At 43.1% G+C, this 14,302-nt stretch overlaps 1 protein-coding gene across 1 annotated transcript in view; it reads left to right on the plus strand.

Moving 5' to 3' along the window:
• plxna2 (plexin A2) overlaps window positions 1-11,434 on the plus strand; it is a 265,500-nt gene extending 254,066 nt beyond the window's left edge. Inside the window, exons 28-32 of the mRNA XM_084720421.1 lie at window positions 2,779-2,969; window positions 4,742-4,911; window positions 5,078-5,290; window positions 5,605-5,755; window positions 11,024-11,434. Of these exons, the coding sequence (XP_084576547.1) occupies window positions 2,779-2,969; window positions 4,742-4,911; window positions 5,078-5,290; window positions 5,605-5,755; window positions 11,024-11,119 (821 nt within the window). The 3' untranslated portion in view covers window positions 11,120-11,434. The remainder of the gene's footprint in view (window positions 1-2,778; window positions 2,970-4,741; window positions 4,912-5,077; window positions 5,291-5,604; window positions 5,756-11,023) is intronic.
• Window positions 11,435-14,302: the final 2,868 nt, after the last annotated feature.

The following is a 14,302-nucleotide window of genomic DNA, read 5'->3' on the forward strand; positions in this document are numbered from 1 at the left end:
GGAGCCCGTAATTCAAACTATGCCTTTAACGAGAATAACTACCAATGAAAAAAAAGGGAGGAGCCCTTGTCAGCATTATCTTGTTATTTTAATATCGTAGCTTAATTTTAACCCACTGCTTTTACACCCAGATGGAATAATTCTCAAATATCTTACTCACAGGGGATATTTTAATCTGTCATGAAATTGCAAAGAGCTGCTGAGAGGCTGTACCTTGCTTGCATTCTTCTCTTTACTGTTTTGTGTGTGTGTGTGTGTGTGTGTGTGTGTGTGCAAGTGCTCCGACAGGCACTGGAGCTGGACGTGCATGGCATAGAAAGCAGAGGCTCTCTGCTGGCATGTGCCCGTCCCTCATCAATCATGGGTTGGCACAGCAGGCACAGCTGCACCTCGACACCTGCTGATGGATTCATACCAATTTAACGTTCAGCACTTAGCATCTTGACTCAATTTACACCGCCGGCACCCCCCTCTAGCCTTAAAAACAGCCCGAACACTCTCTCCTGCTGGCTGCTGGCTGTGTCCTGGAGCTGAGGCCTGCAGAGGGAGAGAGAAGGGCTGCAGGTCGCTGCTTAGTATTAGGGGAGTTGGGAAAAGGATGAGGGGGCCGGAAGAATGAAGGGAACGGGGAAATAGCAGAGCAGGAAAAACCAGTGACTGGATTAAGATGGGATTTGGGTCCTCAATCCACCCTGCACACAGTCGCATACATTCAACCCCTCACTGGTCCCTAGTGGACACTCCAGAGGCGCAGGTTGGTCTTATTTGAAAGGTGTAAGTGGCTACATCGGCAGCAAAAAGCTTTGTTGTTCAGCTCGGCCTTTGAAGCCAGGTCAGAGAGATCCTCATTGAGATCCTCAGATCCTGATTCCCAAGAGACCCGGCTGCCAGGAGGAGATGCAGGCTAATTAGCGAAACTGAAACCGGCATCATTCAGACTGAGAGAAGAAGAGCAAGGCAGCAGGAACACGAGAGCCTGAGACGAGAAGGATGTATGGATGAAGGAGGGTGGCTCCGGTGCTTAACAAATTAGGGATCTTTTGATGCATTGATTAGAGTGTGACAGGGACGTTTTCAACATGGCGTTGGTACAATGTGGCAGCGAAGAGCCAATTATGAGTGCTTTAAAGAGGAGCCAGGCACAAGTATGTCTCAGTGAGCGAGCTATGGATTACAGAAAGAGGGGAAAGGAAGAGAGGATGAATGGAAAAACAAAAAAAGAAAAACGCAAACAATTATCAAATAATTCATGACACAGAAAGAAGAAGAAAACACAATCACCCATTCTTGAGAATGGGAACAAAACATGTCCTAAAAAAACTTTTAAAACCTTTATTATCTGTGTCTCCACGCGTTAGGTGTTCTGCAAAACTGTCATCTTTTAAAACTTAACCGAAAACACCAAACACCATTCAGTAGTCTGGTCAGTCGGACTTATCGGACTTTTTATTTTACACTATCCTAACTAGATAGTGCTAACTAGAACCATAAAAGGTTCTTCAGCTTGTCCCCATAGGAGAACCCTCTGGTTCTTGGTAGAACCTTTTACAAAGGTTCCACTTGTAACCCTTTCGGAAAGTTCTACCTAAAATCCAACATAAAATGTACCTAGAATCATCTGTGAAAGGTTTCACCAAGAACCCCCTATGATAGGTTCTCCAGACAACCCTTCTATGGTTCTATGGTTTTTTTTCAAGGGATTTATCGAGAACATATTCATGGTTTTTACTGAGAACCTTTTTATATTGCAAGGTTTTTATCCAGAGCCCACCCAGGGGGTTCTACCAAGGAATTTTTATATTCCAGGGGTTTTATCTAGAACACTCTCAGGAGGTTCTACAGACAGCCTTTTTCATATCCCAAGGTTTACTCAGAACTCACTGAGACTGTTCTACCAAGAACCTTTTTATATTCGAAGGCTCTTGTCTAGAACCCACTCAGGGGATTCAACCGAGAATCTTATTATATTCCAGGTTTTTTTTTAATCTAGGACCCACCCAGGGAGTTCTGCTGAGAACCCTTTTATATTACAGTTAAAAGAACCCTTGACAAAAAAGTTCCTCGGTGATTTCAACAATCTCTGAAGGACACTTTCTTCCAAAAAAAGATTCTTTAGATGAAGAGGATTCTTAATGGAACTCTCAAAGAGCCCGGGATGAATCCTTTTGTCAAAAAGGGTTCTTCAGAATCAAAGTGTTCTTGGTTCCCTGCAGGAGGAACCCTTATTTCTAAGAGTGTACACAGTTCTTGTGGCTGTAACTTTGGTGGCTCAGTCTCTGCAGCACATTGTGCGTCCACCTGGGATGAAATGTTCTGCATAGATAAAGTTTTTGCTTGCTTGCTGAATACCTCCGTCCTGCACGCTGTGTGTAATCAGACAAATGGGTGCCAAGGTCTTGTTTTCACCCGTCCTGTGTGTCATCAAAGGATTCCAGTTTCAAGAGGGCCACTGCTAATCAATGCGACACCAGGGACCACAGCTCCCCCTCCCTTTCATTACTCTGCTGTTCTATGAAATTATCCACCACTGCAATTTCCTTTACAGCGTGGCTCAGAGCGGGAGGCGTGCGCTGAAGATTCGGCTTTGTAATGAGTTACAAAGGAGAGATGGAAACGAGTGAGAGGCCGTGTGTATACGTGTATATGTGGGTGTGCTGTAGGTGCGAGTGTGTGCCTCACTTACATAATGCTACATCTAGAGGACGCTTTCGTAATCACAGCCATTAAAGCTCACTGATAATTCTTTATCTCTCTTTTTCTTTTTTCTTTCCCGGATAGATTCCTCGTTCCGCTACACGGGCAGTCCCGACAGCCTCCGCTCACGGGCTCCCATGATCACCCCTGATCTAGAAAGTGGTGTGAAGGTGTGGCACCTGGTGAAGAACCACGAACACGGAGACCAGAAGGAAGGCGACCGCGGTAGCAAGATGGTCTCGGAGATTTATCTGACCAGGCTGCTAGCTACCAAGGTACATCAGTATTCTCTCATACAGGTCTATGTGTCGACACGTTTGAATCTGTATAGACAACAACACAGGCGCAGATTTTTACTGCATTCAGGCTGCGTTTTTTGGGTTAAAGGGTAACTTTAGTATTTTTCAACCTGGGCCTTATTTTCCTTTGTTTATTTGTCCAAAATTGCATTTCAACCACAGAAACTTTTCCCAGGAACCAGAGTCTAAATTAAGTGCTGAGGTCAAAAAAGTCCCTGCTTGGGAGGTATTACCATGTACTTTCCAAAGGTTAAGGAACTTTGGGAGAGGAGCCTGCAGTGCTCAACATTTCTGATCGGTTGAGTACTTGCAGTATTAAATGCCATGTTTAAAAGTCTGTAGCCACTTTGTTTTTTGTTTTTTTTTCATTGTGTTGTGAGACACTGACATGGAGACACAAGAAAGCTTATAACAAGTGGACCAATGACAAAGTTCAGGCCTTGCTGAGCATTTATTGCGAGAGACGACATCCATCAGGAAGTGCAAACGGCGACCTGCAATGAGAAGGTGTATTAAATATCCAGCAAACGAAGCAAGTTGAACATAAGAGGTCCAAGAGAAGCTGAAGGAACTTAAGCAAGACGACAAGCAGATTAAAGACCGCAACAACTGACGTGGCTCAAACCAGAGGGCCAGCAAGTGATTCAACAGGCTGAGTGACTAATTTGGACAACAATTTTAGAAAATGGTCCAGTATTGAGGAAGAGCTCTACAACTGGCAGAAGCAAAACCGAGCTACAACATAATCCCTCCGGGCAACTGCACACAGTCAAAGTGCGTCCACTTAAAGTGCTTGTTTTTGCCACTGACAGACTCAGATTGTTATTCTTAGTGTCTGACAACATTATGGAAAGGATTCCTACAGAGACAGACATTTTTTAAATAGTAAGATATATTTTGTTTGACCTGAAACAGACATTTTATTGCTGTTGCCAGAACCGCAACCAAACTCTCTTTGCAAAACTGTAATTTTAATGTCATCTTCATCAACAGAAACCACATAAAACTCATGGTTTGCTTTTCCACAGTTCCAGCAATCACCAACTCTGTTTTGCTGAAATAAATCTTTTATTCACAGCGTTAGATGTGAAAATTTTGGGAGAGAAGCGGGAGGTCAGACGTCAGAGAAGCAGTGTGGAGAAACAGCATGTACAGCCATAATAGTTTCACTTTTAACTCAGTGAATAAAGTTTTTTTTTTTAAGCCAAAAAAACAGAGTTGGTGATTGTTTGAGCAGTAGAAAGATGAGGCAAGACACTTTTGGTGAGTTTTATTTTGTTTGTATTGACTTTTTAATTAAGATGACGATGTTAAAATTACAGCATTGCAAATGGAGTCTGGTTAGTTTGATGAGAGCAATTAAAAAGCTCTTTCTGGTCAAAGAAAATGTATGTTACTCTTTAAAAAAAGGTCTCTCTCTGTAGGGATCATTTCCATAATGTTATCAGACTCTTTAAATAGTAATCTGAGCCTGTCAGTGGCAAAAACAAGCACTTTTAGAGGATTTACTTTGTCTGTGCGCAGTTGCCCAGAGGGATAACATAGTAGCTTAGTTTTTCTTCTGCCAGCCGCAGTGCTCTCTCTCAATACTGGACCAATTTCAAAAACAGTTGTCCCCATTAGTCACTCACGCACAAAAACATGGGAAAAATATGGTCCAGGTTGAAAAATACCAAAGTTACTCTTTAAGTTTTGTCTCTGGTTGCCCATAAATTGCTAATCTCTCTGTGCTCTCTCCCTTCTCTCAGGGTACGCTACAAAAATTCGTCGACGATCTCTTTGAGACGTTGTTCAGTACAGTTCACCGAGGGAGCACTCTTCCCCTCGCCATCAAATACATGTTTGACTTCCTGGATGAGCAGGCAGACAAACACGGCATTCACGACACAGACGTGCGCCACACGTGGAAAAGCAACTGGTAAGACGCATTTTTTAAAGACGCGAAAGCCGTATCACACGTAGTCAGTCCTCATACCGTGCTCTAACTGCTCTACTGTCACATAATAAATCTATTTTTAAACTCAACCTGCCTGATGTCAATGAGATTTCGTTTCTTACTTATTCTCTTTGTCTCCATCTCCCAGCCTTCCGTTGCGTTTCTGGGTGAACGTGATCAAAAACCCGCAGTTTGTGTTTGACATCCATAAGAGCAGCATCACGGACGCCTGTCTGTCTGTAGTAGCTCAGACCTTTATGGATTCTTGCTCCACTTCAGAGCACCGCCTGGGCAAAGACTCCCCATCCAATAAGCTGCTCTACGCTAAAGATATCCCCAATTACAAGAGCTGGGTAGAGAGGTAGGAGCTGGTGCACTCGCTTTACACACCATTCTGATCCCCTCTGTCATATCCTTTTTGTATCCTCTTACAATAAAAACTGGGATCTTTGGGGAAATTGATTCATAATTCTCTTTCTTCTTGCATACACTTCTCAACCAGATTCTGTAAAAGCCTTTAGAGAGGGACTGTTACAAGCATGCATTGTTAGCGAAAGTGATATTATGGCTCCAGAAATTTGACTGTATAAAGAGTTTAGGTCTCATTTGAGCTATTACATTCACCGAGTGAGTCTGCGAGTGATGCCAAGTGCTGCCCCTCGTCTGCGTCCTCAGGTACTACGCTGACATCAACCGGCTGCCAGCCATTAGCGACCAGGACATGAATGCCTATTTGGCAGAACAGGCCAGGCTGCACTCCACAGAGTTCAACATGCTCAGCGCTCTCAATGAGATCTACTCTTACGTCAGCAAGTACAGCGAGGAGGTAAGTGATATTTGCAGACGTGCATTGTTCTCGCACCTGAAACAAGCACAATTGTGTTTGATGCGTTCTGCACCTGGTGTTGTGCGCGTTTATCAGCTCAGTTTGCCTGAAGAGCAGTCCGGCGGTCAGCAGTGAACCCCTCAACTTACTTAAAGGGATAGTTCAGATTATTAGTGTGTAAGAGGTACTTATAGTCAGTGTGTTAGCTACAGTAGATGGTGGTCGACATGCCCCCACTGACTTCAGTGAATAAGAACTAACCTTTTAAAACACAGAAGTCACAATAACAGAAACAAACTAACTAACTAACTGTGGTTTCCCATCAGAAAAGGATGTCTGATGATGAGGTACAGCAGTGAAAATATTCTAAAATATTCTAAATATAATGTCCGCAGCAGTACACTACTTAGGTAACACCGGGGCTCCTGTACCTCATACAACCCCTTTCCAAATAATCCAAACTACCCCTTTAATGTATGCATATTTGCTGGAGAATCGCACAAATAGTGGAAGAGGATATGATAAATGTGGCTGACTGCACAATCTGCAGTCACTCAGCTTCATGCAATTTGCAAGTGCCAGTTTTGTACAAAAAAAAAAAAAATCCTGAGCTAGCACAAAAACCTCAGCAGTATTTAAAAGTGTTGGCGAAAAAGAAACATGCATCATCTCAGTGACTGCAATAAAATAAATGAATCAAGGACAGAACGCTAATAGACGGAAAGACAATGAGAATTGTAATTATAAAGTTACACAGCACATGAATATTTATAGCACCAAACAAAGCGAGGATGGAACATTGCGGTTTTTGCTAATTAAATTCAAGAAGACCTGTACCTCTGTATTCCACTGAAACATCATCTGTATCAACACCATTTCCATCCTCCACCTGCTTTACTCTGAGTTTCTGCTGCTCCATTCTGCTCTATCTCTTTCTTGCCTTTTTCATTTAATGATTCTGGTTGTACTGATAGTTTAAATTCAATAAAAAAATAGGTTATATTATAATTGATAGCGTAACAGACAGGTTTTTCCTCAGGTGGAGTTGAACTGTGCCCTTATTCAGTGTTGTGAAATGTTTATTAGTGAGTATTTCCGTGCAACATAATGTCTTTTCTGAGCTTGGCGATCTCAGATAAATCCCTCCTCTGAACTACAGACCGAGCTCCTCCACTAAGAGATTTTACCTGGGGGCAGTCCCGGGCGCTGATTGCGTAATGAGGTGCTGCCTTAGTAAATCATCAGGTAATTACGGACAGATTGCGCGAATTGAACAAAAGGCGCGCCACAAATTTGCCCCCGCACTTTAATGTACGTATATCTTGCCCTCGGTGTTCCCGGCCTGTTCGCAACCGGCAAAGGTTAGTGAGGTCAGCGCGGAGTCTTCAGTAGACACCCCCAAAGCCCAGAGGTCTAGTGAGACCTGAGCTTAACAAGCCGGTGTGTCTGATCTGCAGAGTAGAAAGTGAATGTCTACAAGCTCTCAGCGTGCCGCTCTGTCCTTTTGCCTGTGCTCAGTTAGAGCAGGCTATCTGTTATATGGGGCTCTCTTGAACAGAATCCTGGGCAACACACACACACACACACACACACTCTGTCAGATCACAGGAAGCGTAAAAAAGGAGGGAGGAAGATAGGGAAGGAGGAGAGCGCGAGAGTGCATTTATGGAGACATTCTGCTTCTAATGTCAGCTCCTCCTCTGGGAAGCATTAGCCTGACCTTTATGTTGGACCACAGTATCTCTCCCTCTTTCCCGCTCTCTACCTCTTATTTTCTCCCTCCTTCCTTCCAGTACATTCCTCCTCTTTTCACCCATTATCCAGTCAGCTTCCCCTTTGCTCTCCATGAATCTCAAGCATTCACTTTTGCTGCCTCTGCAGTTGTAGCCGTCTGATGCACACATGCACACGGACGCATGCAAACACACTCGTTTTGCGCACGCACGCTCTACACATGTAGCCCATCACGCCTGCAGTATCTCCCGTTTGCCAGAGTGCAGTGCGAAAAAAAAACCCTTGCCCAGCGCCGCTAACGGTTGCTTCATTCTTGCTCAGCGCTTCACAAAGGGCTATGTGTGTCAGGCTAACAGGGCCGGAGCTGCAGCCTACTTAAATGGATTTGGGAGATGGCAGTGGGAGCTGCACCTGCATACAGTGCTACAGATTAATAATAGATTGCTATCGGGCCCGATGAGGAGGAGGAAACGCTCTGCCTCTAGCTGCCAGCCTTTAAGAGCACTTAAGCAGATGAGTGGAAGATGGTAGGTGGGCAGACAGATACTGTGCTCTGCAACAGGACAGGCGGCAAACAAAGGTTTGCCATGCTCTGCAAAAAAAAAGAGAGAACAAGAATGTTGCTGACATGTTTTCCAGACGACAAGCCAGTCAGTCAACTTTTACTGCATAAAAGGTGGTGCAGCAACCAACCCACTGAAACCAAACGTCCTAAAAACTAAGTCGTTCTGATTGACTGAAGGACAAAAAGCAGAAAAAATGTTCCCATCATGCCTGACGGGAATTTTGAAGCATTATAAAAAAGTACACAAATAAACACAGCACCATGTTTTTGCAGTAGACTTGAGAGTTAGGTTGACACAATGCTTGTACAAACCAGATATTTTGTCAGTATTTATTTATTTATTTTCTTGCTTTTTGCTGGCATGGCCTCTGAGTGACCCTGAGTACGAATAAAGCCGGTGTTACAGAGGGTCGGCTGGAGTTCATGTCACATAAGTCTCGTCATCAGACGGTGTAGGCTCTGTGTGGAGATCCCCATGCCAATTTGTTGTGACCGCGTGGACTTGTCCACAGACTTGTCCATGTGGTCACCGCAGATGCTGATCTCTTGAACAGGCGTGGAACGTCCTCCAAGTACGAGTCCGTTTGGGAGTGTAATCGAGCCCTTATACTTTGCACAAGGCTCTGCAAGGGTTGGACATCTGTGAACCCCTAATTTCTTGTAACTGCATGGACACAGGACTTGTCCCCGCAACTGCTACAGACGTCGATCTACTGCACATGTGTGGAAGACGTCCTCCAAATGGACTCCGCAAAGTAGTCTTACACTCATTCTCGAGAACTGGGACAACTCTGTCCCAGACAAGAATTCACAACTTCAAACAATTAAAAAATGTATTAAAAAATCGGCTCCATGAATTCCTTACAAAAACATGATTTGATCAGGCATAAAAAAGGTTCGCTAAGGAGCCCTGTCTCACTTTGTGGTGTAAAAAAGGTGGGGATACCGCTCAAGCACGGGTTAGCTGCCAATAAGCGGTTACAGACAATGAACAGCGTAATTGAAGAGTGAAAATCAAAACACCTTCAAAATACATCTGTCACAAAGGGTGATAAACAGAACTAATAGGTGTCCAGGTCGTCCACAGCTGTTAATGAATGCAGCCGTTGGGAGTATAATCAAACTCTAAGTGGCCGAAGACAATGATTGAGTGAAGTGAAAAGGCTTTCCCTTTAGCAATCTAAAATGTGACTCAACATGGATAAATAGTGCATTCTGGGTAACACTTTTTCTCCCACAGTCATCTATTATTCATCTCATACCTCAGAATATTTTAAATGACATATTGCATAAGAAGGGCCAATTAATTATTTTGTTTGAATCATCAATTATTGAGTTGAACACTGCATTTCAGCTCAGTGTAGCTTGATGAGAAATGGATCCAAAGTTGCAAACAAACACACCGTAGCGATATAGAAACCATATGTTGAGACAAAGGCTGCGATGTTTGGATATATCAAATATAGAAATCTATATTGAAAAAACGGGGCCCATATTGTAGTATTTTTTTTTTTTTTTTTTTTTTTTTTTTGCTGTTTTATATTCATATTAAAGGCCTTTGCCATGTGTGTTGGTGTCACTGTGACATAAATTCATCCTGACAAGGCAGACACCAGATGAGAGAACGAAGGGGAGAGCCTGTCTGAATCCCTTTTGAACCCGTCTTGACAAATGCCAAATTTACAAGAAATGGGCTCAGAAGATAAAACGGGAAAGGCTAATACACAAATGTTTCTCTGTCTTGTCAAAGACAAAGGCAGTGATGTAATTCTTTTCTTTTTCTTTCATGTGATGTCCTTATGGAAACTGAAAAGAACAGGCTCTGCCACATGAAGAAAAACATTATTTTCTATTAAATGTTCGGATCAGATCTAATTCTGTAATGGACACAGTCACACCATGCTTTTTTTATGCCTCTGTGCCGGCAACAGCTGTAGCTGGAGGCATTATGTTCTTGGGTTGTACGTCCGTTCGTCCCATTCTTGTGAACAATATCTCAAAAACGTCTTGAGAGAATTTCTTCAACATTGGGGCAAATATCCACTTGGACACAAGGATGAACTGATTAGATTTTGTTGGTCAAAGGTGAAGGTCACTTTGATCTCATGTCCATTCCATTCTTGTGAATGCAATATCTCAGGAACACTTTGAGGGAATTTCATTGCATTTGGCTCAAAAAGTTTCAAGGATCCCCACACTGTCTAACTTACAAACAGGCAAACAGGTTTGCCTGATGAAGGTTCAGTATCAAAAAGTCGCAAATAAATGATATATTGCAAGTGAGACAGTATGCAGAAATCCTTCTTTTAACTTTTTGGTCTACTTGCCTCTGTCCTACACACCTGTCTCATCTAATAGATGTACGAAGTGTTCCTTTGTTCTAAATTTCATTTGGCAGACACATCCACCTGGACACAAGAAAGTTGTCATTAGATTTTGGTGGTTAAAGGTCAGAGGTCAAGGTAACTGTGAACTTACGTCCATACTATTCTGTATCTCAGGAACACATGGAGGGAATTTCTTCAAATTGAACTGATTAGTCAAAGGTCAAAGGTCAAGATCACTGAGGCCTCATATCTGTCCCATTCTCCTTAATGTGATATCTCAGGAACGCCTTGAGGGAATTTCATTGCATTTGGCACCAACATCCACTCGGACTCAAGGACGAAGTGATGAGATGTTGGTGGTTAAAGGTCACTGTGATCCCTGAGATATCTGTCACATTCTCATGAATGTGATACCTCAAGAACTGCTAGGGAGAATATCTTTTGTTTTGCCATAACTCATCACTCAGAATTCATGCGCTAATTACAACAAAATTTCACCAAAAATTCCTTCAAAGTCATGACCACATATATTATATAAGACTGGACAGACATGGATGTAAACTGCAACTTGACTGCTTGGGGGCAGCATACAACTGCAAGGTGGTACTTCTAGTTCTAACCACAGTTTTCTCTTCCGTACAGATCACAGCGGCCCTGGAGCAGGACGAGCAGGCGAGGAAGCAGAGGTTGGCCTACAAGGTGGAGCAGCTCATCTCTGCCATGTCCCTTGAGAGCTGAGAGTGACCCTCCCCCCTGCTGCTGAAAGAGAGAGAGACAGGACCACAATCTCTACAGGACCTCCCGAAAAAGGTCCCGCATTACTTACCTCTCATCGTGGGAGCTCGAACCATGAACCAAAACCTGGGACCTCTCTGTATCCACAGCCGGACAGACACACAACTGCTTTAGTTTGTAATTCTCCCACCTCCTTCCACTGATGGCACCAGCTAAGGGCCCACAGACTCATGAGACAGAGGCCCTGCAGCTGATAACGGCATGAGGAAGGAACATCAGCAGAGAAGGCAACAACATGGCTTGTATTTATTTCGTTTGTTTCTTTTTCTCAAAGGATATTTTCTCTCAGTTTGACAGGAAATCGTGCGTTGTGTGTGTGTGTGTGTGTGTGGGTGGGTGGGTGGGTGGGTGTGTGCGTGTGCATGGGTGTGCCGTGCTGAAGAAGACTCCTGCAGGACTGTGAGAGCAAATGGAGAAACAGATTTATTCTCTACTCAGTCAGAAACTCGCATCTGAGTGTGAAATGGAGATTTAAAAAAAAAATAAAAAAAGAAGAAGAAGGCGAGAAGCAGAAGAGCAGATCTCATGTTGGACAGCTGAGTTTGCATTCAGATTTTCTCAGATTTTTATTTTTGTACTTGTACATTTTGAATATTATCAGTTGCAGTTGAAATATCCACCCGGGATCCCACAAGTGTTGTTGTATAAAGACATAAAGAGTGTAACACTACATCAGGGTGGTGTGGTAGTAAAAACAGGCCATGGTCCATGTCTTCTCTCACTCCTTCCCTCCTCGGACTGATGCTTCACGTGACACGGACAAAAAACCCCTGCTCTTTATCCAATCAGAAGTGTACAGGAAAACATGAAACTTGTGCTCATCATCTTAAGAGTCAATGGAACTCCACTCATGGTGGTCACAGTTCAGCCAGCATGCTTGCACCTAAACTGAGGATGACGGCGATGAAGTCTCTAGTGTATTTAGGAGATGACCTTAAATCAGCATCACTCTGGTGTCCAAGGCATTTTTCACCAGTTAGGTCATCTGTGTATGTACCGGTTGATACTTGCCAATCAGTGTATGTGAATGTACAAATGTTTTTTTTTTTTATTATTATTTGTTTGTTTGTTTGTATGTCTATTTGAGTTTTGCAAACAGAAAGGGGCTCAGTTGAACTGAAGCTCCATAGATATTTGCAGTAGCTCGTCAAGTGAACAGCTCCATTTGTCCGTCTTGGCCCCGGCCCATCCAACTGCTTCCCAAACAGTATTTACCCTAAATCACTTTTCCGCTAGAGGAGAGTGTGTGTGTTGTCTGCATCGTGGCTGTCACTGCTGTGGCTCCGCTGCTCATAGAGCACAGTATGTACAGCTAGCAGTTAGTAGAGACCAGACAACAGCAATTGACCTTTCGATAAGTCCCGCCTTCCTTAGTTAGGCAACTGTTATTATATCTGTCAAGCTTTCTTTTCTTGCACTGCACGTGGTTTACAGTGAAAACAGAGGCAGATTTAATCAAAATCGTCCCTAAGTCTTGAGACACTAGAGGGCTTTTCACACTGCATATTAGCCATGGGCTAAGAGTTAACCCTGGAATAATTCATCTTTTTTTGTTGGCTAAAACGATGACTGTGGCCTGCAAATTAGCTAATGTAAGCTAATGCGAACTTAAACTGCTTGAGTCAGCAGAGAATTCCTTATTAGCAGACTTTTTAATGTGACACATCTGACACATTTTAAAATGAGAACCCTGTAAAAATAATTGTAGCTAGTTAATGTCAGCTAATGCTAACATAAACTCCTTGAGTCATCCTGCAATCCTAATTTAGCTGAATTTTTAATGTCTCTATCTGACACATTTAGAAATGCAAACCATGTGAAATTAATTGTAGCTAACTAATGTAAGCTAATGCTAACTTAAACACCTTAAGTTGAGTTGAGTCCATTTCCAGCGGACTTTCCAATCTTTCCATCTGATGCTCTGAACTGAAGCTAAAGCTACATCCTAACAAATATTAGTCAGACATTGAAATACAATACATATGTGATAGAAAACACAAATACACTTATTAATGTTGAAAAAGGAAGGGCAGGGATTAGATAAAGCACAGCAGATTCTTGAGACACAGCTAGACCAGCCTGATCAGACAGAAAGCTAAGCTAACCCGGCTAAGACCTAAGTGAGCGAGCCAGAAAGAGGCACACTTTGATTATTCACCAGCCAAACCCCCACATAACAAATCCCAGTTTAACTCGCCGTGGTAGCTAACACAAGTTGGGCTGGGCGTAAGGTTACTGCAGGTAGTAAACTTGTTAGCCATACATGCTAACATACGTAGCTCAAATTAGTTTAGTTGTTTTAGGTTTTTTCAAAACAGACACCATCTATCGCTCTTCTTAGAGTCCTATACACACCACTGCAACCTGCAGAGAAATGCAAAGCTTGACAGGCCTGTGTTGCCTAGTTACTGTTGCTAATACATGACTGCAAAGTTGCTGTTTGGAGGAGGGGCTTAACAAAGGATCAGTTGGTTTCTGTAGGCTAAAACTCTCCATTATATAACCACAGTCTGTCTCTCTTTGGGAACTTGATCAACTTTATGTGTACTTTGCATGCATGCTGTCACACATCAGAAGTGTTTTTAAGGGTCCATCTTTGATTTTATCAAGTGCTAATGAGTCATGCCAGCTCTAGTTGGCCAGTTGAGATGTTAGCTGATGGGAGATCTTACCCGACGATGACGACCACCACCACCACCACCACCCATGTCCTCGCACAGACAATAAGAAGCCTAGCTGCGTGGGTCTAGTTTGACCAAGTGCCAAAAGATCCTGTTGTTTCAAATTGTTCACTAATGTGTCAAAAATCGGTTTATGCTTTACAGAGGAGCGTGGAGCCGGTTTAAGTTGAAGCTTACATAACTGGAACGGTGAGTTTTGAAGCTCATGAAAGGTACGAAACATAAGCAGGAGTAGGGAAGAGATCTGGGAGGAACACGAGTGTGTTTCATGTCATGTGGACGCGTCTCCTGACTTAAACCAAAACGTCACAAGCTCAAAGGCTGATGTAACCTTCCGACCTTCTAGCTGGATGACAACAAACTGTAGATTCCGTCCTCTGGATAGGTGATTTCATTTTCTTCCGAGATACATGTTTGCTTGTTTACATCAAGTACTTGAAAATAG

Source organism: Lutjanus erythropterus, chromosome 6 (genome assembly GCF_056507025.1).
Source record: "Lutjanus erythropterus isolate fLutEry1 chromosome 6, fLutEry1.hap2, whole genome shotgun sequence".
Classification (NCBI taxonomy): domain Eukaryota; kingdom Metazoa; phylum Chordata; class Actinopteri; order Lutjaniformes; family Lutjanidae; genus Lutjanus; species Lutjanus erythropterus.